Genomic DNA, 27,681 nt, shown 5'->3' with positions numbered 1-27,681 from the left:
ATACACAGAAGAACTGTAAAAAAAGATCTTCACAACCCAGAAGATCACGATGGTGTGATCACTCACCTAGAGCCAGACATCCTGGAATGTGAAGTTAAATGGGCCTCAGGAAGCTCACTACAAACAAAGATAGTGGAGATGAAATTCCAGTTGAGCTATTTCAAATCCTGAAAGATGATGCTGTGAGAGTGTTGCATTCAATATGCCAGCTAATTTGGAAGACTCAGCAGTGGCCACAGGACTGGAAAAGGTCAGTTTTCATTCCAATCCCAAAGAAACGCAATGCCAAAGAATGCTCAAACTACTGCACAATTGCACTCATCTCACATGCTAGTAAAGTAATGCTTAAAATTCTCCAAGCCAGGCTTCAGCAATATGTGAACCATGAACTTCCGGATGTTCAAGCTGGTTTTAGAAAAGACAGAGGAATCAGAGATCAAATTGCCAACATCCGCTGGATCATCGAAAAAACAAGAGTTCCAGAAAAACAAATATTTCTACTTTATTGACTATGCCAAAGCCTTTGTGTGGATCACAATAAACTGTGGAAATTCTGAAGGAGATGGGAATACCAGACCACCTGACCTGCCTCTTGAGAAATCTGTATGCAGGTCAAGAAGCAATAGTTAGAACTGGACATGGAACAATAGACTGGTTCCAAGTAGGAAAAGGAGTACATCAAGGCTGTATATTGTCAGCCTGCTTATTTAACTTATATGCAGAGTACATCTGAGAAATGCTGGGCTGGATGAAGCACAAGCTGGAATCAAGATTGCCGGGAGAAATGTCAATAACCTCAGATACGCAGATGACACCACCCTTATGGCAGAAAGTGAAGAACTAAAGAGCCTCTTGATGAAAGTGAGAGTGAGTGAGAAAGTTGGCTTAAAGCTCAACATTCAGAAAACTAAGATCATGGCATCCGGTCCCATCACTTCATGGCAAATAGATGGGGAAACAGTGGCTGACTTTATTTTTCTGGGCTCCAAAATCACTGCAGATGGTGATTGCAGCCATGAAATTAAAAGACGCTTACTCCTTGGAAGGAAAGTTATGACCAACCTAGACAGCATATTTAAAGGCAGAGACATTACTTTGCCAACAAAGGTCCATCTAGTCAAGGCTATGGTTTTTCCAGTAGTCATGTATGGATGAGAGTTGGACTGTGAAGAAAGCTGAGCACCGAAGAATTGATGCTTTTGAACTGTGGTGTTGGAGAAGACTGTTGAGAGTCCCTTGGACTGCAAGGAGATCCAACCAGTCCATCCTAAAGGAGATCAGTCCTGGGTGTTCATTGGAGGGACTGATGTTGAAGCTGAAACTCCAATACTTTGGCCACCTGATGAAGATCTGATTCATTTGAAAAGACCCTGATGGTGGGAAAGATTGAGGGCAGGAGGAGAAGGGGACGACAGAGGATGAGATGGTTGGATGGCATCACCTACTCAATGGACATGGGTTTGGGTGGACTCTGGGAGTTGGTGATGGACAGGGGAGGCCTGGTGTGCTGCGGTTCATTGGGTCGCAAAGATTCAGACACTACTGAGCGACTGAACTGAACTGAACTGATTTTACAGTTTACTATTGCTCTGTTCAAAGAACTGTCTATTTTTTTTAATCTTATACAAACTTTATTGCTCTTTAAAAATGAATCAATACAAGTATAGGCTTCAAACTCTCAGTACTGAACTAATTCCATCTCATTGAATTAATTTTTTTAAACTAGCTAAAATTTTTTTTTCTTTAATTAGGAATCTGGGGGGGGGGGAGTTGTATCATGATTTAAAGGCAAATTGCCTATCTATTTAATTCTAATGATGTTCTTCAGTTATAAAGATTTTCAAAATATTGTAATTTTCTAAAATCTGGTTATATTTTTAATTTGCCTGGGCATTTTTTGAGACTTCTTCCCTGTTTGTTTCACTCCTTCTGTTTCATTAATTTATATTTGTATGAATCATGCTTTTACATTTTCCTGAAAATTATCCTTTAACGAGGGGAAGTGCAAGGTAGGCTGGATCTCACCCAGGATGCAGAAAAGACCTCCCTGGGAAAGACAGACCTCCCTGGTTGAGAACAGAGGAGCACTCAGCCATTTGTAGTTATAAGCAAATTGCTGGATCCTTTCCAGCCCTGATTCAAACTCCACAGTCTCTTCTATCACTCTTTTTAGAAAAGTATTTATTTTATTTTTGGTTGTGCTGGGTCTTCCTTGCGTCAGTTGGGCTTTCTTTAGTTGTGACATGCAAGCTTCTCACTGCGGTGGCTTCTTTAGTTGCAGAGCATGGACTCTAGGCTCAAGGGCTTCAGTAGCTGGAGCTCGTGGCCTCTAAAGCTCAGGCACAGTAGTTGTGGCACACAGGCTTAGTTGCCCCTTGGCATGTGGAATCTTCCCTGACCAGGGATCAAACCCGTGCTCCCAGCATTGGCAGGCAGATCTTCAATCCCTGGACCAAGGAGATCCTCTTCCATTACTCTTAGAGAAGAACTTCAGGTTGCTTCTTGCTTGAGTCTCTGTGAAGGGTCTCTGGTCACAATGAGATAAAGTTAGAAATCCATAACTAAAGGAAAACTGGAAAACTCACAAAATTGTGGAAATTAAACAATACACTCTCAAACAAGGTATCAATAAAGAAGTCACAAGGGAAATGAGAAATACTTAGAGACAAATGAAAGCGAAATGCAAATTTACAACTTAACCAACTAGAAAAAGACAAAACTAAACCCAAAGCTAACACAATGAAGGAAAATTAGAAAGATTAGAGCACAGATAAATTAAATAGAGAATAAAAAAATCCAAAACTTGGTTCTTTGACAAGATTAACAAAATTCACAAACCTTTAGCTAGATGGACTAAGGAAAAAAAAAAAAAACCCAGAAGACTAAAATTACTAAAATCAAAAATGAAAATGGAGACATTACTACCAATTCTAGAGGGGAAAAAAAGGAATATAAGAAACTACTATGAATAGCTGTATGCCAACAAACTGGATAATACAGATGAAATGGACAAATTTCTAGAAACACAAATCCTACCAAGACTGAATCAGGAAGAAACAGAAAATCTGAATGGACCTATTCAGTAAGGAGCAATCAAAAAAAAAAAAAAAAGAATTATTGAATCAGCAATAATTTTTAAAAAAAAGGAAGGAGATTGAATCAGTAATCAAAAATCTAACAAAGAAAACCCTCGGACCTGATGGTTTTACTGGTGGATTCTACCAAACATTTATGGAAGAACCAATACCAATGTTTCTCAGTGTTTTCCAAAAAACTAAAGAGGAAACACTTCCTAACTCATTCTATGAGGCCAGCATTACCCAGATAACAAAGTCAAACAAAGATGCTGCAAGAGAACTACAGACAAATATCCCTTATGACCATTGCTACAAAAATCCTGAACAAAATATTAGCAAGGAGAATTTGGCAGCATATTAAAAGGATTGTATACTATGTCCAAGTGGATTTTATTCCTGGAATGGAAGAATGGTTCAACATACAAAAACTGATCAATGTAACAAGCTACATTAACAGGATGAAGGAAAAACTCCACATGACCATCTCAACTGATGTAGAAAAAGCATTTGACAAAATTCAACACTCAAGAAAATAGGAATAAAGGGAAACTACCTTAACATAATAAAAATCACATATGAAAAATCCACAGCAAATATCATACTCAATGGTGAAAGACTGAAACCTTTTCCTCTAGGATCAGGATCAAGGCAAAGACACCCACTTTCACCACTTCTATTCAATATTGTACCGGCAGTTCTAGCGAGAGCAATTAGGCAAGGAATACAAGATATCCAAATTAGAAAGGAAGAACTAAATTATCTGTTTGTAGATGACATGATCTTAAGTGTAGAAAACTCTAAGTATTCTACAAAAAAAGACTATCACAACTAATAAATGAATTCAGCAAAGTAACAGGATACAAAATCAACACACAAAAATCAGTTGCATTCCTCTATACAAACAATGAATAATCTGAAAATTTAAAACAATTCCATTTACAATAGCATCAAAAAGAAGAAAATACTCAAATTAACCAAAGGGATAAAAGGCTTGTAAGAACTTATACAATAAAAACATTGCTGAAAGAAATTGAAGATGACAAATAAATGGAAATACATCCCATGTTCATGGCTTTTAAGACTTAATTTTATTAAAATGTCAATACTACCCAAAGAAATCTACAGATTCAATGCAATCTCTATCAAAATCCCAATGATGGTTTTTGCAAAACAGAAAAACCCATCCTAAAATCCATATGGAGACTCAAAGGACCCCAAAATAAGCCAAAACAATCTTGAAAAAGAACAATAAAACTGCAGGATTCACATTTCCTGATTTCAATTCTTAATACAAACCCACAGTAATCAAAACAGTGTGGTATTGGCATAGATAGACCTATGAAGATACATAAATAAATCCTCACATATATATTGAAATGATTTTTGACAAAACTATTAAATGGAGAAAGGACAGTCTTTTCAACAAATGGTACTAGGGAAACTGAATATCCACACACAAAAAAAGGAAGTTGGACCCTTATCTAACAGTATATATAAAAATTTAAAAATAGACCAAGGACCTAAATATAAGACCTTAAAGCAATAAAGCCCTTAGAAGCAAACTGGACTTCATTAAGTTTTATAATGTGTAGCAAAAGGCACTATTCAAAGAGTAAAAAGGCAACCCACAGAATGGGAGAAAAGATTTGCATATCATATATCTCATAAGGGATTAATATCTAAAATTATATAAAGAACTGCTAAAACTCAATAAAAAGACCAAACAACCCAATTCAAAACAAAGTAAAGAACTTGAACAGACATTTCTCCAAAGATATACAAATGGACAACAAGAACAGCAAAAAAAGATACTCAACACCACTAATTTTTAGGGAAATGAAAATCAAATCTACAATGAGGTAACACCTAACATCCATTAGGACAGTTACCATTAAAAAGAAAGAAAAAAACAACAACAAGAAGTGTTAGCAAGGATGTGGATCAAGTGGAACCTTTTGGCACTGTTGGTGAGAATGTCAAAGAGTACAGCCCCTGTGGGAAACAGTATGCAGTTCTTCAAAAAATTAAGAATACAATTACCGTATGATCCAGCAATTCCACTTCTGGGTATATAATCAAAAGGACTGAAAGCAGAGTCTCAGAGAGACATTAGTACACTCATATTTATAGCAGTATGATTTACAATAGCTCAAACATGCAAACAGCCCAAGTGTTCATTGATGGATGAATGAATAAGCAAACGGTGGCATATATGCATAACAAAATTATTATTCAGCCTTTAAAAGGAAGGAAATTATGAATATGCTAAAACACGGAAGACCTCCTAGAGACTGAAAATAGAATGGGGGTTGCCAGGTTTGGGAGGAGGGGAGAAAATGCGGACTTATTTAATGCGTATAGAGTTCAGTCCCTTTAATGGGTATAGAGCTCAGATGGGACAGTTAAGGGGATGGATGATGGTGAACTTAATGCCACAGAACTATACACTTAAAAATGATTAAAATGGCAAATTTTTAAATGCATATTTTACCGCAATTGAACTGAACACTGACAAATCTTTGTGTCATAAGAGAAACTGGGTAAATAAAGAGGTCAGTAAGAAATAGCACACACAGTGCTCTCACCCCAATTCTCAGACTCCTTGGTGACCTTAAGATAACGTTTACCACACAAGATTCCCAGAAGTAATGAACAAACCTTAGTAGGTTGCTTCCATTTAACATGGCAAGTATTTCTGGTATTATCTACTCTGCAAATTTGGAGTAGGAAATGGCAAGCCATTCCAGTATTCGTGCCTGGGAAATTCCATGGACAGAGGAGACTGGTAGGCTACAGTCCATGGGGTTGCAAAGAGTTGGACACGACTGAGCACACATGCACACAAACACTCTGCAAATTATGATGTTAAAACAGCACCAAGTAGTAGAGCAAATTAAAATAGTGACGCAGGGGGACTTCCCTGGTGATCCAGTGGCTGAGACCCCACGGTCCCAATGCTGGGGCCCAGATTCCATCCGTGGTCAGGGGACTCGATCCCACATGCCGCAATTAAGACAGGTGGCACTTGTTAAGAACCCACCTGACACTGCAGGAGATGTAAGAGATGGGATAGATCCCCGGATGGGGAAGATCCTCTGGAGGAGGGCACAGCAACCCACTCCAGTATTCTTGCCTGGATAATCCCGTGGACAGAGAAGCCTGGAGGGTTACAGTCCACAGAGTCGCAAAGAGTCAGACACGACTTAGCGATTAAGCATGCATTCATGCTGCCACTAAAGATCTTGCATGCCATAACTAAGACCCGGTGCAGCCATATAAATAAAAAAGCAAATAAATATTTAAATAAAATAATGATGCAGGAGTTCCCTGGTGGTCCAGTGGTTAGGATGCCACACTTCCATTGCAGGGGGCATAGGTTTGATCCCTGGTCGGGGAACTAAGATCCTGGGTGTCACACAGCCCTCTCTCCCCTGCACCAAAAAAAGAGGTAAAGTAGTGACAATTCAAAATGAAACAGTTCTTGGATGTGCATAACCCTGGCATTAACTGTTAGATGCAGACCTACTTTTAAGTCAAAAATCACTGGGATTCTCATACATACATTCAGCCCAGGGGTAATAGCTTACATTTTGTCAGCTTCTCTTTCCATAGAGAATTGTGGGTTGTTTTAGAAATCTATTTGCAAGATTATAATTGATGAAGCAAAACCTCTTAAAAATGTAGTGGTCACTCTACCATATAATACAATGAAACTGCATATCATTATGTCAGAGTAAGTCTAAAAATTGTATAACATACTGTGTAGTTTAGAGGCTAAGTGTGTACATGATACACCCTTCTAGAGGTTTCCCCCACTGTCCAAAAAAAAAAAGAAAGTTAAAAAAACTTTTTAAATTATAAAAGTACTAAGTTTACTGAGGAACAGGAAGTAGTTAAAAACTGAAATAAACAAGTTTCCCATTTAACCATTCAGCTCAATTTTATGTTTGACAGGCATTAGGTATACTTTACAAACATAGTTAAAATACAAGTAGACTATTACATATACTGCAACTCTCACTCCCCCCAATTCCCTTCACTTATATGTACCTTGAACATTTGTATTCCAAATTAGTCCTCTTTAAGATTTTTCTTTAAATGGCAAAACATCAGTTTTCAAACCAACCAATACAATTATGCATAAAGAAAATATTAATAATTTTCTACCCTGTGATGATTCAATTTTGTGTCAATTTGACCTTGCTACAGTGCCCAGATATATGGCAAGCACTAGCCTAGATGTTGCCACGAAGGTACATGCAGCTGTGAATAACATCTACAATCAGCTGACATTAGGACTACACTCCATATTGGACTTCCCTGGTTAGGAATCTGCCTGCCAATGCAGGGGTCACGGTTCTATCCCTGCTCAGAGATCTCACGTGCCGAGGGGCAGCTCAGTCTGTACTCCACAACTGCTGGGCCCGAGCTCCACAGCCCAGGACTCACCACTATCGAAGCCCGTGAGCCCTGGAGCCTGTGCTCTGCAACAAGGGAAACCACCGCAATGAGAGGCTCCCACTCATTGAGACTAGAAACAGCCTGCGTACAGGAACAAAGCCAAAAAATAAACAAAAGTTTTTAAAAAGCGCTTAAAAAAAGATTACACTCCATAATATGGGGGGGCCCCATTCAATCAGTTAGAGATCTTAGGAGGGAAAAACTGATTTCCCAGAGAAAGAATTCTGACTTAAGACTAAAACAGAGGGAGTTCCCTGGCAGTCCAGTGTATTCACTGCTTCAAGCTGCATGGCACAGCCAAAGAGAAAAAAAAAGACAACTAAAACCCTGCCTGAGTTTCCAGTCTACTGTCCTGCCTAACTGCCCTACAGGTTTTAGACTTGCCAGCCTCCCACAGTCATATAAGCATATTCCTTAAAATAAACCATGCATGGGCACACACACTCATCCCACTGGTCCCTCTTTCTCTGGAGAAGCCTAATCCACAACCTTTACAACCATTCTCTACTGACATAAGATTGTGCTTTTTCCTCTAAGCGATGAGTTCATGATATACCTATAGAAGTCTCCATCTTGTTTCTTATGATAGCATATCATGTATATCTTTCCAGGTCAGCAGACTGAGATATAACTCATTCTTCTCCTGAGTCCGTGGTAAGCTACTGTACAGATTATTATATCAGCAAGGGACATATAGGCATAGGGAGTTTCCAGTTTTTTGCTCTTGGTCCCATGATTTGCATCAAGTTTGCAAGAAACTGATCCATCCATTGCCTTTGTCTTCTATTCCCATACTCTGCTTCAGGGTGGAGCAGCTGTCATCTACCAAAAGCTTACTATCAGATTTTCTCAGCTGTGCCTTTAAAAATAGATAGCCTGGATTCCACGCCCAGTGTGTCTAACATGTGCCCGGATCCAGTGGGATGTGAATTCTCCAAGCATTTAAGGTTCACCAGCAGCCAGCTCCTCCCACTGACCTTCACGTGAACTCGATCACATAAAGGTATGTCATCTGATCTCTTAGGCAGGGGACCAGAGACCACAAGGCTTCCTTTTTTTTTTGCCAATTCCGTTTTTTCAATAGACCACTGAATTTATTTCAAATGTTAAAACAGGCACCTAGAAAATATTTTCAAGTAAAAAAATAAATAAGTAATGAACCAGGTTTGCATTTCATCCCCTGGTTGTTTTATCACAACCAGAGGTGTCCGCCTAGCCAACAGTTAACCAAGGATCCTGCCAACACCAGGCGTTAGAAGGACTGCGGGGGTCCTGAAATTTCAAGACCCTGATGGCATCCCACCTGTGTTCCGTAATCTCAAAGCTGCCTTGCCCAGCAAACCCAATGAGCCAAATTCACTGGCCCCTACTGAGCTGCAGACTGGCAGGCCACACACGTCTCCAGGCAATTAGTAAGATGATCTCAACAACTTCTCTACGCAGAGAGAAATGTCTGCAGCCACCTTCACAAATGCCAGATCTACTCCAACTTCCCGGACAGTTTAAGAGCTTGTCTTTGTTCAAATGTTTCAATGCATCTGAAATAACCACAAATCATTTTTATTATTATATATTACTACAGTTTATTAAATAATGACACAAGGTTTATGCCACATTTTCCAACAATGTTTAAATAAAGAGTTCAAAATATAAAGGCTTATGAAAACTTTTATAGTCTTTATATAGTAATATACACTATTTCTGGTGCATGAATAAATACAGAAAACAGAAGCCGTTCTTTGTATCACAATCAGCCAAACTTAGCCATCAATGATTACACAAATTCACAAGCAAACAAAAAAAATCCACTTTCTTCATTTGGGTTATAAAAGCTAAAAATCCCTTTGCTACATTTAACAACACCCAAGGGGGTGGAGGGAGGGAACTTATAGTCACAGCCCCGGAGACAAGGAGACCAAATCTCCCAGTCCTTCAAGTTCTTCCTTGGTTAGAAGCTTCAACAACTGCATAACTCTTTCAGGGAACAGAAAAAAAAAAAAATCAAAACAGGTTAAGACTCGGTTCTATAAGGTATTTATAATAAGTCTGCACTGAAGATATACAGCATTTTTGTCTTAAAAATGTGCTTACCTTTTACAGAGAGGTTTGGTGTTCTTTTCATCCTGGTATGAAAATGAACATATTGGAATAAACTGATATAATGAATAGTGCATGACATTCAATCTTTTCACGGTCTTCAAAATGAACTCACTTCTACTGTTTTAGGAATTATATGTACACTTATAATGTTTTCTACATTAAGGGGAAAAAAACAAAGAGTGGCTCATAAAAAGTCATACTTTAAACTCAAGGAACCCAAAAGTGAAAGCCTTTCTATAGAAAGCCCTTACATCAATGGAATGTTCTGGTAAGAAGAGAAGTCTCCTCTTTAAACATATGGTTTAGTACAAGGGACAAGGCCTGAAGAGGGTCAGCTCTCTAGTATCACATCCGGAGCTGGTTAGCGAGAACTAGACTTCCATCTGAATCTTGAAGCAATCAACACCTACCTGCCCCTCTGACCTCCTCCTTTCTTGTCTTAGCTCTTACTTTTGGAACAGAAATCCTGCTTCACAAAATCTTATTTTCAAAGTCAGCATTAATATAGAAGGCAAGGTGAGAGAGACCAGGAGAAAAACTGCCCAATCCCCCAAAAACATCTGCGTGCCTTCTGTTCTGCTTCGAAGGAGGAAGCAGTCCAGGGGCTGGACGGACTGGGAACCTGCATATACCACAAAGGTGCCTGTCCTGGAGCCCCAGCAAGTAAGTATTACTGTCCCTCTCACAGGGCTTCCGAGGTGGCGCAGCAGTCAAGACCTGCCTGCCAACACAGGAGACACAAGAGAAATGGGTTCGATCCATGGGTTGGGGGGACCCCCTGGAGGAGGAAATGGCAACCCACTCCAGTATTCTTGCCTGGAAAGTCTCATGGACAGAGGAGCCTGGCGGGATACAGTCCATGGGGTAGTTAAGAGTCGGACACGACTGAACACACTCTAAGGGTAGAACCAAAGTTACCCAAGTGAATGTTGAATATATTTTCTTTCCTAGGGATGTCTCCCAGAAGTATAAAGGTCCTGGGACTCTCTCAGAGTCACTTTTTATTCTGAAAAGAGTAAGATGAAGACGAGAAAGAAGAATGATATCCTGTCTTTAGAAGAAAAGAAGGAAGCTATTATATACCTCTTATCAGACTTTGCTGCTGCTGCTAAGTCACGTCAGTCGCGTCCAACTCTGTGTGACCCCACAGACGGCAGCCCACCAGGCTCCCGTCCCTGGGACCCTCCAGGCAAGAACACTGGAGTGGGCTGCCATTTCCTTCTCCAGTGCATGAAAGTGAAAAGTGAAAGTGAAGTCACTCAGTCGTGTCCGACTCTTCGCGACCCCATGGACTGCAGCCCACCAGGCTCCTCCGTCCATGGTATTTTCCAGGCAAGAGTACTGGAGTGGGGTGCCATTGCCTTCTCCGTATCAGACTCTAGGTATACAAAAATATTGCTTTTCAAATTTCAAGCAAGTATTTTCCATCCAAACTGATAAGGAAGTCCAAGACAGGAAATATTTTAACAAACGTGACCAGAACTAAAGTAAAACCCGGGAAATCTGGAAAAAGCAACTCTTCAATTAACTTGCCACATTTCACTATGGGAAACACAACAGCACGTTAGCCTTTCTTTCACAAGAGTTTTATCACAGGACCTCACCTGGGAGAAGTCCATGATAAAATGACTCTCTTCACACATAGGAACTATTTATTCTGGAATTATGGCTATACAACACCATGATGTAAAGACACTTATCCTACAAGTCTGGTAGTAGGAGCTACTGTTTTCTTCACCTGACCCTCAGTATCAACAGATGTTATTATCCCTATTGTAGGCTGGGAGACAGAAACTTTGCTAATATCACAGAGAAAATTATTGAGTTGGCCAAAAAGTTCGTTCGGATTTTCCCCACACTCTGGCAACCTGAAGAGACGTTTTGGCCAACCCAGTACTACCACCACCTAGGACAGAACCCAAGTTGCTTAAACACACCTCCCACAACACCGACTTTGCTACCTTCCAAGCCAACCTCTCACACCATCATGAGCTTAGATGGTAATACTTTGTAACAATTCCCCACAAAGGTCGAGTGGTCAAAGGCTTAAAAGTCACTTATTATAAGTGAAAGATCCTGCCAAAATAGAAAATTACAAAGCAGTGCAATGTTCCAGGGATCTCTATCCTGCCCTGTTTATACTTGGGGTACACCAGGTCTCCATGTGTGAATTTCTTCAGCGGACACGAAGCCAAAGCCCCCCCAGAAGCTCAGGAACAGTAACACCATCTCAGATGTTCTATCCCACAGTTCCAAAGAGCTTCTTCAGAACAGTCTGGGAGTCTCCGCTATGAGCTGAGGTGCACCAGGAGTTACTCTTCGCCTGAAGGAAACAGTCCACAGTTCCTGACCTTCATGCAAGTTTTCTTTAGCAAGAAACATGCATTTCCTGTTATCTTTGATGTCGAAGGGCACTTGAATGGTAAGGACTAGTGTCTGGATGTTACAGTCGAGGCCGTTAAACATTTGGTGCAGAGCGTCCGACGGGGGACACAGCGATCTGAGCTAACCCAGCCCTCACCTGTTGCTCATACCCCAATCTGTGGCGGGCCAAGCAGTGAGAAGCAGTGGGAAAGACAGGAAGCTTCGCTATTTCAGAGGTGAGCGTTTTCAGAGGATGTCTCATGCAGTCTTGACCTGTCACAAATCCAGTTTCTTCAGCTGCTCATAGGTCACAAAGAACTGCAGGTGTATTAGTTAAGGCTGACATTTTATGCCATCTTAATCCTGACCCACCAAAACAGACCCACAAATAGCACACACTTCCTAACAAACATGTCTGGGCAGACAATGTGCTGTGGGCATGATGAAATATGAGGGGCTCCATCCTCAAACACCCCAGAAGAGCTCCCCGGGAGCCTTCCCAAGATCGGCTTGGAAGAGACAGACCACAGTCGAGGCACACAAATCCCTCGCATCAGCTGCAATAGCTTCTGGGAGTACATCCATACTGCTAGCTTTTCTAACATTGGGGAAGACTGTACAGAATAGTCAAGTCTGTAAGAGAAGGCAGGAACCCTAGAAGTTCTCCTCCAGGGTGGCCGGTAGGCAAGCTTCCATGGGAGGGAAGCACAGATAATGACGAACAGGGGTGGTAAAGCAAGTATACTCAATTAAAAAAAATTTTTTTTTAAGTAGAACAAGGGTGGTAGAAACCAACATCTCCTACTTTACAATTCTTTCATTCCTAATAAACTGTTGTTTCTTTCCTGCCTCTCACTTTGGTGTGATGGACAAACTGCTTATCAGGCAAATAATTCTGGAGCTAATTCCTATCATTGGGCACTCTCAAGCATTCTAAACATAGCTGCCAAACCACATCCTGCCCAAGGGTGGCCAGGGATTTACAGAATAAATAAATAAATCCTTGTCTCTCTCTGAAATCATAAACACACTCAGCTCCTAGAGCAGAGTCTAAATAAAGGTTTTCATTGATATCATTGGCTTTCAAGAACACCATCATTAAACCAAGTTTCACAGAGCCTGGCAGAGAGACTTTATACCTGTGTATAAAGAAACTAAATAGTTAACTTCTTGAATGAGAAGAATTCAAAAGAGAAAAAAAATCTCCTTTTAATTATAGTTAATAACCCGATAGTTTATGCAAACAACATTCTTTCGGTATATCTTTGTTCAGATCTACTACAACAGAAAAGGATACAATAATATTCCAAGGACCAAGTCTCAACCAATTTGGCCAAAACCCTTTATATAGAGCAAAAAACCCTTCATTCTTCCATGTCTGTTAGAAGGGAGAGGGGGAAAAAAAAGTTAGCGCCCAACTTTCCAATTATGTCAAATATGCCTCAATAATTAGTAGCCAGACTGAACTGGTCTATTTTTCTTAAAAATAAAGTTCTGTTGGAAGGACTATCTACGAAATCATCGCCCACTGCCTCACTTTGTTCTTTAAAGCTTTCTGCCTAGGTGAGGACTCGGGCTCTGTACCACACCATGCCACACCCAAAGCAAACAGGAGCTGGATGAAGTGAGATTTAATTCCAAACTAGAGTCTACTGCCTCCTTGCCATGTGGACTCACAACAGGTCACAAATTAGAAAGGGAGGCAACAGTGATAAAGGTATAATTCAGGGCACCTTTACTTCATGTTGTTGGATGGACAACATTAAGTATCTTTGCTTCATTAAAGCAGTATTTTGAAGTCTAGGGGTGTGCCAGCATCATGACGGAAACAGCAACCACAGAAGTGGTCCCTCATCTTGGCTGCTGGCAGTCAGTAGCAGAGACAGTCCCAAACTGTCATCTACTCATCAACAGCAGGCCCAGTTATTTACACTGCAAATTAAGGTTACGATTCATGGGTTCCTTTCAGAGATGTCTGAATGAAGGATATTCATTCCAACAGGAAGGCGATATATTCTGGAAGCAGACACAATTCTACTGTCATCGCAGAAAATATGAGTATTTTCTCACCCTTCACAGCAGAGCAGAGACAGAAGAAAAATGAACTTTCATTTCTAAATACTCATTTAAATTTTGTATTTATAAAAGCCCCTGTGTTAGGCAAATACTGTACCATCTCAAGGCTTTAGAGCATCACTCATCGTAGTTATATTAAGCCCTCAAAACTTAGATACTTCTTTGATTAAATAAATATAAATTAAAAAATGTATATATATATGTATACATATATTTGGGGGGCAGTTTCATAGACAGAAGCAATCCACAGAATGTTGAAGACTAAGCAAATGTGCTTATTTAACCAGTGTCCCTCATATTAATATACTATATTCTATGAACAAGGCTGTATTATTATGCTTATACTTATTATAAATATATACAATATTTCTACATGACATTATTCCAGGCACCACGCTAACCATTTCGGCAGTATTTTCACAATGTTTTTATAATAATCCTGTGACACAGGTGCTATCACCGTGCTACTTGTGAGGAAATGGAGGTGTACACTGTCTGTACACAGACCAGAGTCACAGGATTACAAGTGACAGAACCAGAGGGTCATCGGGCTCTAAACCCTTGTGTTTTTAAATCATGAAGAGAAACTCTTCAGAGGGTAACATGGAAGCCACAGAAAGAACTCACAACAGTGCACAGACGGACAGCCCCACTCACCTGTAACAAGCAGTCCAGGGTGCCTTTGTAGCCGGGGCACTCGCCATCGCGGAGGACTCTCTGATTCATCATACGTGTCCTCACCACATCCACAGGGTTTGAGGCCAGGGCTCCCGCCAGCCCACAGGTGAAGCTTGAGCTATAAAGGAGACCATTAGAGAAGCATATCAAAGGCAGGAAACAGCCGCCCCCCAAATTAGGTTAATGTGTAACAGGTAACAAGACAGAACGCATGCGAGTCAGGACCTTATCTAAGTGCTACACAGACTTCTAAACACCGGCACTGTTTGTCCTGGCTTATTAATTCCAGTCCCGGCTAACAATACCTTTGAGGTTCTGGGCTGTCGTAGAAACAGGAAGGAATACAGAAACATACAAGGAACATCTTCCAAGGATGATCTATTTATCTATCTATCCACCTATAAACAGGCATCAGAGTAATTTTAGCTGTATCATAACTATCCTGTCCTAAGAGATCAGAGACAAAGATTTCCTCACTGTAACATAATGCCCACCGGGGGCCCATGGGACTACTAAACTGATACCTGGACCATAGACCCGTTCTGGCATCAACTAACTCAAGAGTCGGGTTTCACGGCTTCGGAGCTACTAACACTTTGAACAGATAAGTCTCTGTTGGGAATGTCTTTGCTGTGCAGTGTAAGGTGTAAGTGGTTCACTAGCCTCTACCCAGATGATGGCATTAGCACTCCTCGTCCAGCTGAGGTGTGAGAATCAGAACAGTCTCCAAAGTTGCCAAACGTCATAGAAACAGAGAGTAGAAAAGTGACTGCGAGAGTTAGGGGCTGGGGGAAACAGGGGAGAGGTTGGGAAAGGCATACAAACTTTCAGTTTTAAGATGAAGACGGTCTTATAAAGCAACTTCTTGTTGTTTAGTCACTCAGTCCTGGTCTGACTCTTTTGCTACCCCAGGCTCCTCTGTCCATGGGGTTTCCCAGGCAAGAGTACTGGAGTGAGTTGTCATTTCCTTATCCAGGGAATTTTTCTGACCCAGGGATCGAACCAGAGTTTCCCACATTGGCAGGTGAATTCTTTACCACTGAGTCACCTGGGAAGCCCTATAAAGCAACAATACTCCAAAATAATTCATTTAAAAATAATAAATGAATAAGGTCTGAGGGTCTAATATATAATACGGTGGCTATGGCTGATAACAGTATCATACATAATTTAAATTTGCTACGAGAGTAGAATAATTTTGTTCTCACACACAAAATGATGGATGTGTTAATTAACTGGATGGGGGTAATCATTTCACAATATACATATGTATCAAATCACATTGTGCACTTTAAATATCTTAAAATTTTACTTGTTACTTATACCTCAATAAAGTTGAAAAAAATTTTAAAATATAAAAATAAAAGTAAAAGAATGCCAAACACGATCATAGTTGCGTAATAAAGCACATGTGATATACTTTTGTGGGGCTTTCCTGGTGGCTCAGTGCTAAAGAATCCACCTGCCAATGCAGGAGACTCAGGTTCGATCCCTGGGTTGGGAAGATCCCCTGGAGGAGGGCATGGCAACCCACTCCAGTATTCTCACCTGGAGAAACCCATGGACTGAGGAGCTACAGTCTACATGGTTGTAAAAAGTCGGACACGCCTGAGCACAACACAGCAATATATTTTTGTAGATGTACTTACATGTGCATAGAAAAACCTGAAGGTACATATCAAACAGTTAACAATGGCTACCCAGGTAAAAGGATGAAGGCTTATTATACCTTTTCCTGCTTTACTTCTGTACCGTAATTTTCAAATATGAGAATATAATACTTTTATAATACACTTTCTTTAAAATGTCTATAAATTTGTAGCCAATTTCCACTCTAAAGTCACGCATACCTAGAACATTAATTAAAAAAAAAATCCATAAACATACAGGAAATGGGTGTACACCGTGTCTCCCATCAGGCCTGAGAGAATCAGATGCTTCTTGGTGAGGTCGTAGACTGGCAGCTCCACGCCGACCACGATAGCAGCCCTCTGAGCAGTAAGGGACACACCCTGGGTAAAAATATCAATAATGAAGATTCAGACATCTCTCCCCCACAAACGATGGCCAATTTTTATATGTCTGCCTGCTGGTGGGTAGAAATGCAGTGACAGAGGGTAAGAAGTCAGAAGCTCCAAAGCCCAATTCTGATTCTGGTACTAACTGTACGACCTTCACCAGGACAAGTCACCACTCAGCGCCTCCGGTTTCCTTGTATGTACGGAGAGAATGGGACTGGGTCGCCTTTCGGATCATTCTACGAACTAACAGTCCCTAGAATACTAGGAAATAGCATTCCATACCAGCGCCTGATTAACGGTCTTCACAGAAGCCATGAAACCACAGCACTGAAAAAACCCAACATAACTGTAAGCCCTTCTCCCTAAGAACTTAAAAAAGAAAAAAACAAACAAAAATTCAGCCTTCATAGCATTTCTTCCATGTGAATTACACGAAAGTTACTGTAAAATCATGACACATTCCTGATGTAAAATCATGACATGTTTTCATTTTACAAATTAAGGAAATTAAGCAAGAAGATCCCTTCAAGGGCAGATGTCATTCTTCAGTTACTTCATTATGCCATTTGGATTAGATAAAATAATGGAAATAGGGAAAACAAAACCTTTTTTTTTTAAAGAAGAAGAACCAAGTCAGCTCACCTTCCACAGTCCTCTCGTGCCCTCTTGCTGGTAAATGTTAATGAAGTTGCCTATCATTCCTCCTTGAAGGGTGCTGCTTTGAGCTTGCATCCGTATCTAAAGATTAAAGACTAACGTGAGAAAGAAACTAGAAAAAAAAAATCTGCTGTTTAATAACCGTTAAAAGAAAAAAAACTGTACCATATATATTACTATAAAGCTAGCTTAAGTTTATATGGATTGGTTCTTAGGCACTTTGGAATCATCAAAAAGCATCGAGGAAAGTCCAGAGTATTGCAGGTAGTAGCTCATTAAGTGTCAAAACAAAACTATTGTTATTATTAATAGTCTTTTGAAATGGAAAGAAAGTGGCATTTTTTCCTCTAGGTTACTAAGCAGGAAAGAGACTCTGAGTGTTAATTCTGAAGACTTCACATAATTAATGAGTATCCAGTGTGCCTGGCAGCATCAAGCATGGGCAAGCACTCTTCTTAAATTAGTTACTCCACGCCACTATTATTTCACTCCAGCCAAACCGAAAGGTATGTGGATGTGCTGGCCAAAGGACAGCATGTGACGCCGTCACACTCTTTTACACTTGAACTTACAAGTGAACTTTACCACAGCCATGGAATTCACATGACCAAGATGTCAACATAAAAATAACGTTTGATGTAGCTCTCCACATTTTTAAAAATAAAGAGGGACTTTTCACTAAAAACTGGTACCTTATTTTGTCTGAGGGAGCACATGCATTTACCTCAAACTCTAAAGGTGATTGCTACTGCCATGGTAACATGCGAAAATAAGACAAAATGCAGTAACTGCCTCTCCGAACATTTAAGAGGTGAATGAGTGTGGAAACTTTTCTCTAGCAATCTAACCCCAGCACGGGGTAAACTTACAGCCTGGTAGCTCTCTTTGCACCCGTGTAACTGTAGCGTCCCTGCCATATACAACTTTGATGTTATCAGAATCTCCTACTAGGCTGAAGACTGAAGGCAGGGTCCTTGCCTTAGTCATCCTTGGATTCTAAGCACACAGGACACCAACTTGTACAAAGAAGAGTGCAATGAATGCTGCTTGTAATTACGGGGGAGAAGGAGAGGGAGGGAAGGAAAGGGAAAACTTGAGAGGGTTCAAACAAGGACTTGCACCTAATTTTGACTTTAATTAGTTAGCCCCAAGGGATTTAAGAAGACTGTATTCTGGTGCTGTCGGCAAGGTCATCTAATAAGGTATGTCTACTTGTGGTTAAGTAAATATTTTCTTTATTATTTCCTGGAGTCAGATTAATGGATAACATAACGCCTTCAGAAAGGGTCACCAATATGCAGCCTCAACAGGTGTAAAACTTGCAGTCCACCTATTTTCATGAACCAATAAAACACAGGAGATTTTCAATGACAAATGAAATGCATCCAAGCCTAAACGTTTTTCTCTGGTTAGTCACCAAAACCTCCCAAATCACCACCGTCTCCAAGAACGGGCTGTACTTGTGAGCTCACCTGCATCAGTGGGAAAACCACCGAGTGCAGCTTTCTAAGTCAGAGGCTTCACAGCACTAAACTATAAACAGATTCACACGTGCACAGTGTGTTATATTCACAAATTTTCATGATCTGAGTGTTGATCTCATGAAGAAAATGCAGAGTGTGCCTATAAGACACAGGGCTGTGGTGGTGGTTTAGTCACGAAGTCGTGTCAGACTCTTGCAGTGCTACGGGCTGCAGCCTGCCAGGTTCCTCTGTCCGTGGAGTTCTCCAGGCAAGAATACTGGAGTGGGTTGCCATTCCCTTCTCCAGGGGATCTTCCCAACCCAGGAATCGAGCCCAGGTCTCCTGCATTGCAGGCAGATTCTTTACCAACTAAGCTATGAGGGAAGCCCAAGATACAGGGCTGCCTACCTTCAAAACGTCCGTTGGATTAGCAATGCTTGAGGATATGACTCCAGAGAGAATCCCACAGACCACATTTATCAGAAGGGTTTCATCTGCAAAGACACATTATTTGACTTTTCACATATATAGAACTTTTCATGTGAGTAATGCATATACAAATGAAATTCAAGTACACACCAGTTGTTCACTTAAGAGAATAAAGAAATATATGCTTAACGAAGTAAGTGATTTTAAAAGAATTTGGGATTTTGCTGGCGGAAGAGATTTTGCTCAGGAAAAACTTTTTATTTTTTTTTAATTACTTCTTTTTATTGTGTTTTTTTTTTTTTGACTGCACTACTTGGCTTACAGGATCTTAGCTGCCCAACTAGGGACTGACCTGAGTCCTGTGAGTTAAAGTCCTAACTACCGGACCTCCAGGGAGGTCCCATAGCAAAATTTCTTGATACCTAAAAAGGAATGTGAATTATCATGGAAGAGTAACCACGCATCAATTCACTCGTGTGTGTAAATGTAACTATTGTCATTAAGATGAGATAGCACACCACCTGGTAAGAGAATAGAAGATACCCTATGAGATAACGTGGAGATAAAATTTTCAAGCACACCATATTTATTTGGAATACACTGAAGCACTTTTAAAGCATCTTTGCTCCTCACCCAACAGTGACTGGTGCTCACTCCTTTGTAAAAAGAGATAGGAACTTCTATGGATTAAAGCAAAGTCAAGGAATCAACCAGCAATAAAATAAAATCAGAGTTCTTAATACTAAGATATACAGTCTGCTTTCCTGAAAAAATAGGTGATAATTCCTAGGACTTTAGAGAATTTTAAGTAGGCTAGAACTATAACGACATACTCTAGTCTGGATGTTGTGGCGATAACTCATTAAGAACCTTGTAAATTGCTCCTTTTAACTGTTACCCTCCTAAACTCAGCTGATAGCTGACATGCTTTCGGCAGAATTTGTTTAGACTTTATGCCCAAAGTTCTCCTCTGTTCGTAAACCACTTGAGTAAAAAGACAAACAACCCACCTCCTGTCCACAAGTGGAAAAAAGGATTCCCCGCTCACCTTCTGGACGCTCGACAAATAACCGCTTCAAGCTCTGGTAGGTGCCTATCTTGATGGTGCCATAGGAAGCCTGGCGTAACATTGCCGGAGCGATCCTGCCAAACCAAGGGACAAAGAAATTCTTCAAAGTCACTGAAAATCCTCTAGAGGGTGCACACAAGGGAAAGAATCATGTTATCTGCCTTCCGCAAACTACACTAAGATGGATTTTTCTTAAAGTTCAAAATTCAGCAAAAACACAGGCAGGTTCGGTCAAATGTGTGCAAGTTATTAGCTCCCTAAGTGATAGTTCAGCCCACTGTATTTATCCTCAGTGAAAATGTACACAAATACGTGAACACAGAGTTCTCTTTTCCTGATCGTGGAGGGCTTTCCTTCCTCAGGACAGGGCCCCTGATGAAATCTGGCCTCTGCCAGCATCCTCCAGGGTTTCTCTGAAGTTCACCGCCCGCCTCCCCAGGGGCCTTATTCCAGTTATTCCCTCTTCCTCCGGGGACCTGCCCTGATCCCAGAACCACCCTGTGGCATTCACACTCACAGGCACTCCTGCCGCACTTACCACTTCCTTCTTAGGCTGCAATGGGGCTTCCCTCCAACTTCTCCATCAATAACCTCCCCCCACCAAAATGGACCCAGGGGACATCTCAATTACTAAATCAAATGACGCTTTTCAATCAGCATCTTATGAAGCCTTGTTGCCTCTGTGGTACTTGCTCCAGCCCACCCTTGACCCTGCTTGCAATCATCTCCTCCCTAAGCCACCTTAACTTCACCCTCTTCCATTCCTCTTCTTTCTCTGCACATCCTACCTCTGTCCTCTGGGGGGCCAGGGGATTCTGTCCTTCCTCTCTCCCCTCCTGGCTCCACACACTCAGCAGATGAGCTCATCTTCTTGCATGGCTTCAACTGACCAAAGACTGCTGACTCCTAAACTCGTGTTTCCAACCCTGATTCTAGGGTGCATTTCCATCTGCTTCCCAGATTTCTCAACTCACATGCCCTGCACCTACCACCACAGCAAGAGTCCACACCGAGCTAATCACCCCTACTTCCAAACGATCCGCTCTCCTCTTCTGGGTCCTAGACCAAGGAATGGAACCTCCGTCTGCATACTGGCCGGAACTGAAGAGACATTAGCCTGTCTCCTCCTTCCCCACCACCTCCATGGATGAGGTCACACACTATGTGGATGCTCTGCCCTAAACAGTTCCTTCAGGGCAGGAGCTGCTGCTGGACACTACCACCCAGCTCCCTTGCTAGCTGTTTCCAGGAGGATTCAGCAGGTAGAAGGTGGGAGAGAGGGGAGGAGGGGGAGGAAGAAGCAGAGGGATTTCCTCCTCTTCCTTGGTACTAGCAGAGCATCCCTCGACCACTCCTACAGGCTCCTTCAAGGCTGCAGCTCTGGTAGGCTCTGAGAACACTATTCCTTTGTCCTTGTTCCTTTGGTCCTAGCCTGTGTAACCATTTCTCATTTTGCCAGTTTCTAGGTAACCCTTCGATTGTTCCCTTAACCCTTAAGCAGCCCTTTTATTAAAGTGAAAGTGTTAGTCACTCAGTCATGTCCATCTCTTTATGACCCCATGGACTGTAGCCTGCCAGGCTCCTCTGTCCATGGGATTCTCCAGGCAAGAATACTGCAGCGGGTAGCCAATCCCTTCTCCAGATCTTCCCGACTCAGGGATCAAACCCAGATCTCCTTCACTGCAGGCAGGTCCTTTTCCACTGAGCCACCAGGGAAGCCCCTTTCATTAAATCTCCCTTCGTTTAAATCATCCAAATGAATGGTCTCCTGCAGGGCCTCTGATAGAGACAGGGTCCCATCTTAATCACTTTCCTATCCAGCGCCTACAGCACAATGTTCCCTAAACATTGGACTAAAGAGAAGCTGTTCACTGCAATTCTTGTCCATGGAGAATAGGACATCATTTTCATTATAATAAAAAGCTCAGTAATAACCAAGGGGAAGAGGAAAAAAATAAACTACAGAATGTTTCAAAACAAATGTAATTTTTGTACCATTATCTGTATTTGACTATAGTAAAAAGTTTTACCACAACATTCACTACATAAAACACGTAGATAGCCTCCAACTAATAAAAATAAATGGGAAAAAAAAAATGAGCAGAAGAAAAAAAAAAACGTAGAAAACAAAGTTGAAATGAAAAAAATCAACCATTGCTACTTGCTCTTTTCAAATACACCCTAAACTTGTACTTTTTCTCTGTGAAGTCTCAGTGTGAAGTCTGTCCATTTGAAACGTCTACTTACCCCGAATATAGCGCTTTCAGGCCTTCCTCTCTGCCTATCCTCACTAATGCGTGCAACATTCCTCGATACCTGATTTCTTTAAAGTTTGCATCATTCTTCTGGCCTTGAATCTGGAGCCGTGTCTTGGTTAAATCAATTGGAAAGGTACCTTAAAATTTTTCAGAAGGAAAGGTTTCACTTAATAGAAAGAAATTCCACTAAATAAAGGATACACAGGGACTTATTACTGAGGAAACATTCAGACTAAGAAGCAGAATTAAGAATTTGATACTTTGCAGTCTTCTACTTATTTAAAAAAAATTAAGAATCAAAAGTTTTTTTTAAGAATCAAAAAGTTTTAAGAATCAAAAGAATTAAAATTAAAAATTAAGAATCAAAAGAATCAAAACACGTAACTATTTTCTTTTCCATATATTTGCATTTCTGTCCCATCTGTTTCTACATAGGATGTGAAGAGGCTGCACTGCTGTCTAAAGTAGGTACTTGGAATGCTTTATACAAACAGGATATCCATTCTAAACTCTAAGTGACTGGGAATTCCCTGGGAGTCCCAGTGGTTAGGACTTGGCTTTCACTGCTATGTCCCAGCTTCAGCCCCTGGTCGGGGAGCTAAGATCCCGCAAGCTGTGCAGCATGGCCAAAAACTAATCATAATAAAATGATATAAATAAAATAAAAGCTACTATTTTTCACACATGTGAAGGCTAATATTGTGCTGAGTATGAGTGGAGACAAATGCCTCTTCTAAAGGAGTCTCTTACTGTGTGTTTCAGCTTAAAAGTGACCCTTGCTGCTGCTGCTCAGTCACTTCAGCCGTGTCCAACCCTGTGACCCCATGGACCACGGCCCGCCAGGCTCCTCCGTCCATGGGATTCTCCAGGCAAGAACACTGGAGTGGGTTGCCATGTCCTCCTCCAGTGATAAAGTAAGAAGTGAGTGAAGTGAAGTCGCTCAGCCGTGTCCAACCCTGTGACCCCATGCGCCACGGCCTGCCAGGCTCCTCCATCCACCGGATTCTCCAGGCAAGAGAACTGGAGTGGGGTGCCATTTCCTTCTCCAGAAGTGACTCTTAATATAAGCTAAAATGTTTAATGTAGTACCTAAGACAGCGTCCATCCAAATACACACACCCGTACACAGTGACTGTGAGTCACTGTGTCAGTGAGTCCAGAGGAAACCGAAGGCAGGGGCGGGTGGGTGAGTGGGCAGAGTCCCAGCCCATCGGCTCCAGGCCCTGCGCTCACCCCAGGGCAGCGTCCCTCCCAGGTCAGCAGTGACCCACCTAGCACCCGGCACGCAGCAGCATCTCAGTCAACGTGGGTTTCACTTTGTTTTGTTTTCCTTTTGGCCACAGCAGGAGGCTTGTGGAATCTTAGTTCCCTGACCAGGGATCAACCCGGGTCCCGCAGGCAGTGAAAGCAGGAAGCCCTAACCACTGGACCGCCAGGGAATTCTCACCAATCACCAACACGTGTTGAATGAATGATTCGAGGAATAAAGAAAGGAGCACAAGGGCCGTGATGGGAGACGGAGCTGATGAAGTCAGCAGCAGGACACGGACAACGAGCATGATGGGAACACGATGATGCGGTGACGGCTGCTCACCTCTGGCTTGGGAAGATCGTGGGGCCCCCGAACCTCTTTAGAGTCAAATGTGTTCACAGGGACAGAGTGGGAAGGACAACAAGGAGAATGAGGACAGATGTCAGCCAACAATGATTCATGGGGCTTCTGTTAGCAACAGGTTCAACCTTCTCCCCACTGAACTTTGAACCCTAAACTGCTAATAAGCAGTCAGAGTCATTGTTTACCTATTTTTTTTTTTTAATATTTATTTGGCTACATCATGTCTTATGACAGTTGCGTCATGCAGGATCTTTCCTTGTGACAAGTGAGCTTAGCTGCCCCATGGCGTATGGGATCTTAGTCCCCAGACCAGGGATCGAACTCATGTCTCCTGCATAGGAAGGTGGATTCTCAACCAATGGACCACCCAGAAAGTCCCTATTTTGTCTTAAAAGATTCCCAAGAGGAGAAAGAAATTTTGAATTCTGAGACGAAGTGTTTGAAAATCTCACATTCTGTGTTTGAACTACATTCAGACCAGTCTTCCAATATCCAATATCCAATTATCGTGACCAAAGTCTAAGCCTGGTGGATGCAGCGGGCAGCTGGCCAGCCTCCGCTCTGGGCTCCTTACTTACCGCACTCCGCTGTGATGGAGGCCAGGCCTCCGTACACGAAGGGCTTCCAGTTCAGGGCCGACATGCTCACCGCCGTCTGTCGTTCACAGAAGCATAGCCTCCAACGGGGTTTTTCCTGGACACAAAAGTAAGACGTTTCAGTGGAACTTCTCACACAGGCAGTTTCTTTTTTTTTTTTTTGGCAGTTTCTTTTTTAAACTTGTGTTTCACTTGGAGATGGGCTTCCCTGGTAGCTCAGATGGTAACAAAAAAAATCTGCCTGAAATGCAGGAGACCCAGGTTCAACCCCTGGGTCGGGAAGGTCCCCTGGAGGAGGTCACAGAAACCCACTCCAGTATTCCTGCCCGGAGAATCCCATGGGCAGAGGAGCCTGGCAGGCTACAGTCCACGGGGTCGCAAAGAGTCAGATGAGGGTGCCACCAGACGCTCCCGTGGAAAACCCCACAATTCCCAAGGTGATCCTCACCTTATAAAGCGAAGCACCCTATCTCCTAAACCCCAAATCACTTTATACGTGGACTTATGTAATAGGCCATAAATAATCCAAAATAATACCTTGAAACGCGTTATGTGTATAGTGTGATACAATGAAGGCGATTTTCTGGGTGGCCCGTGTTATCTTCAACCTGTTCTTCAACACTCAATAAATAATTGCTAAATTTGCTATTTGCTGTTAGCTTGCCACTGTCTTAGTGAGTCCCTCTTGGGACGCAATGAAGTCCTTCAGATTCACAGAAGTAGAGAAATGCTGCAACCCAGTGAGTGTCTCAAGTTAAAATGGTAATTATTGACCTAAAATGGCCACAGTATACTTCCAGTGTATAAGTGTGACCTCTCTTCTCTTACCCACAGTGTGTTACCAGCTGTGAGGAGGCCTGGGATGAAGAATCAAGGCAGACTACGGGGTGAGAGCCTCATCACTTCCTTCCTCGTTCATAAAGCCCCAGTTAACCTCTAGGTTTTTCAGTTCGCCATCCTCTTCATCGATGAAACATCCAAGACAACCAGTCAGGGGTAGAGCCCATACCTTTCTTCACTAGGCGAAATAAAATGCCCAGCTTTTAGGCCTATTGTGGAAATTAAGTATATTTTTTAAAACCAACACAAAAAAGACACTCACAAAGGTTGCCTTCCATCCTCCTTTGAGTCCACACGCCCTCACTCACTGTGACACATGTGCACGCACCTGCCGCAGCCAGGTCCCCACATTCATTATATGTTCTGCAGCTTCATGGGATTTCAGCTGGCAAATCTGGGCTTGCGCCCATTGAAAGGAGACACGGAAACTAGCCCACTTTTGTGTATATGCTATCGACTTTAATTCTTGTCAGTTTAAAGTAAAACTGCATTCAGTTGACCAAAAAGTTCGTTGGGGTGTCGCGTAAGATATGGAAACACCGGAATGACCTTCTGGGCCAGTAATTTACTATAGTCGTTGGCAAGCAACATGCCCAAGGTTTTTTCTTTGTAGGTCCAGGGAGTCTTCCCAGGCGACCTCACACAAGTCACCACTAATGTCGGTTCACAAGATGGCCAATCGGCTTGCTTAAACTAAGAGAAAACACAGGAACTCAAAGGGGACCCTGGTAGACTGATAAACTGGTATCTATTTCTCATTTATGGACGTTAACTAAATTCAGAGTGGCTACAGATGGGTAAGATAGAAGGCTCCCTAGGCATGGAACTTAAAAATCATGTTTTATGTATTTTTATACCAAAGAACAAGGACCACTCCCAAAAACTCATCTAATATCCTTAAAGTTTAATATTTGTATTTAACTAATTCTTAGCCTTACTGAAGTCATAAGTAAGATAATGATTAACACTATAAGTTACAAGCTATAACACATATTAATAATAAGTCCAATAATCCATGTACTGTCCTCAACCCGTTCTTGAATTTTGCTGACTTCAAGTTAAAAATCCAAACAATAACCACGTAACAGTGACATGCAGAAGTACTGTAGCTTGCCATTACAAAAGTGTTCAATATAAATGATTTCAGTGGATCCCCCCACAAGAAGTTTGGGATAGGACAGAAAAACAGACCAGGAAAGCCAGTTTCAGGAACGTGCCTTGTCCAAAGCCACATGGCCACGGGGGCAGAAATGGACCTACAACCCCCAAACTTGAGCCCAAGTTTCCTGTTCTTTCTGCTACTACCTGAGGCTGTCCATGATCAAAAGGAATGGTGGTGTTTTAATTAAGCAGAAAATACTACTAAGCAGCTCTGAGTACTACTGATGAGACACATCATAGAAAGAATAAAAATGTGCTTAATTTAAGAGAAAAGTCTTAACAGAAATATATATACTCAAGTGAAAGTGAAGTCACTCAGACTTGTCCGACTCTTTTGAGACCCCATGGACTGTAGCCTACGAAGCTCCTCCATCCACAGAATTTTCCAGGCAAGAGTACTGGAGTGGGTTGCTATTCCCTTCTCCAGGGGATTTTCCCAACCCAGGGATTGAACCTGGGTCTCCTGTATTGCAAGCAGACGCTTTTACCATCTGAGCCACCAGGGAAGCTCCTAACAATACTCAGAAGGAAGTCAATTTGAAACAGTCAGTTCAGTCGCTCAGTCGTGTCCAATTCTTTGTGACTCCATGGACTGCAGCACACCAGGCTTCCCTGTCCATCACCAACTCCTGGAGCTTGTTCAAACTCATGTCCGCTGAGTCGGTGATGCCATCCAACCATCTCATCCTCTGTCGTCCCCTTCTCCTCCCAATCTTTCCCAGCATCGGGGTCTTTTCCAGTGAGTCAGTTCTTTGCATCAGGTGGCCAAAGGATTGGAGTTTCAGCTTCAGCATCAGTCCTTCCGATGAATATTCA

The 27,681-nt window shown here is 41.8% G+C and overlaps 1 protein-coding gene across 5 annotated transcripts in view; it reads right to left on the bottom strand.

The window, feature by feature from the left end:
- Nucleotides 1-9,095: 9,095 nt before the first annotated feature.
- The window catches only part of SLC25A30 (solute carrier family 25 member 30), an 89,344-nt gene continuing 70,758 nt past the window's right edge, over nucleotides 9,096-27,681 (bottom strand). The window contains exons 1-11 of one of the 5 annotated variants that reach the window (XR_006271283.1): nucleotides 24,847-24,961; nucleotides 22,643-22,790; nucleotides 20,375-20,469; nucleotides 19,306-19,391; nucleotides 17,420-17,515; nucleotides 16,644-16,768; nucleotides 14,736-14,874; nucleotides 13,300-13,380; nucleotides 12,160-12,320; nucleotides 9,630-9,661; nucleotides 9,387-9,512 (exon numbers count right to left, since the gene is read on the bottom strand). Coding sequence is in view for 3 of the 5 variants with exons in the window: in XM_043478256.1 (XP_043334191.1) it covers nucleotides 9,431-9,512; nucleotides 9,630-9,661; nucleotides 14,736-14,874; nucleotides 16,644-16,768; nucleotides 17,420-17,515; nucleotides 19,306-19,391; nucleotides 20,375-20,469; nucleotides 22,643-22,790; nucleotides 24,847-24,961 (918 nt within the window). In the remaining 2 variants the exon portion in view is untranslated. Of the gene's footprint in view, nucleotides 9,662-11,033; nucleotides 12,321-13,299; nucleotides 13,381-13,414; nucleotides 14,074-14,735; nucleotides 14,875-16,643; nucleotides 16,769-17,419; nucleotides 17,516-19,305; nucleotides 19,392-20,374; nucleotides 20,470-22,642; nucleotides 22,791-24,846; nucleotides 24,962-27,681 lie in introns of those variants that run through there. The other 4 variants (XR_006271282.1, XM_043478256.1, XM_043478258.1 and 1 more) reach the window with 4 other exon arrangements.

The sequence above is a fragment of the Cervus canadensis genome, chromosome 9, assembly GCF_019320065.1.
Source record: "Cervus canadensis isolate Bull #8, Minnesota chromosome 9, ASM1932006v1, whole genome shotgun sequence".
NCBI lineage: Eukaryota > Metazoa > Chordata > Mammalia > Artiodactyla > Cervidae > Cervus > Cervus canadensis.
Note: the sequence above shows the minus strand (reverse complement) of the source record. Positions and strands in the feature narration are given on the sequence as shown.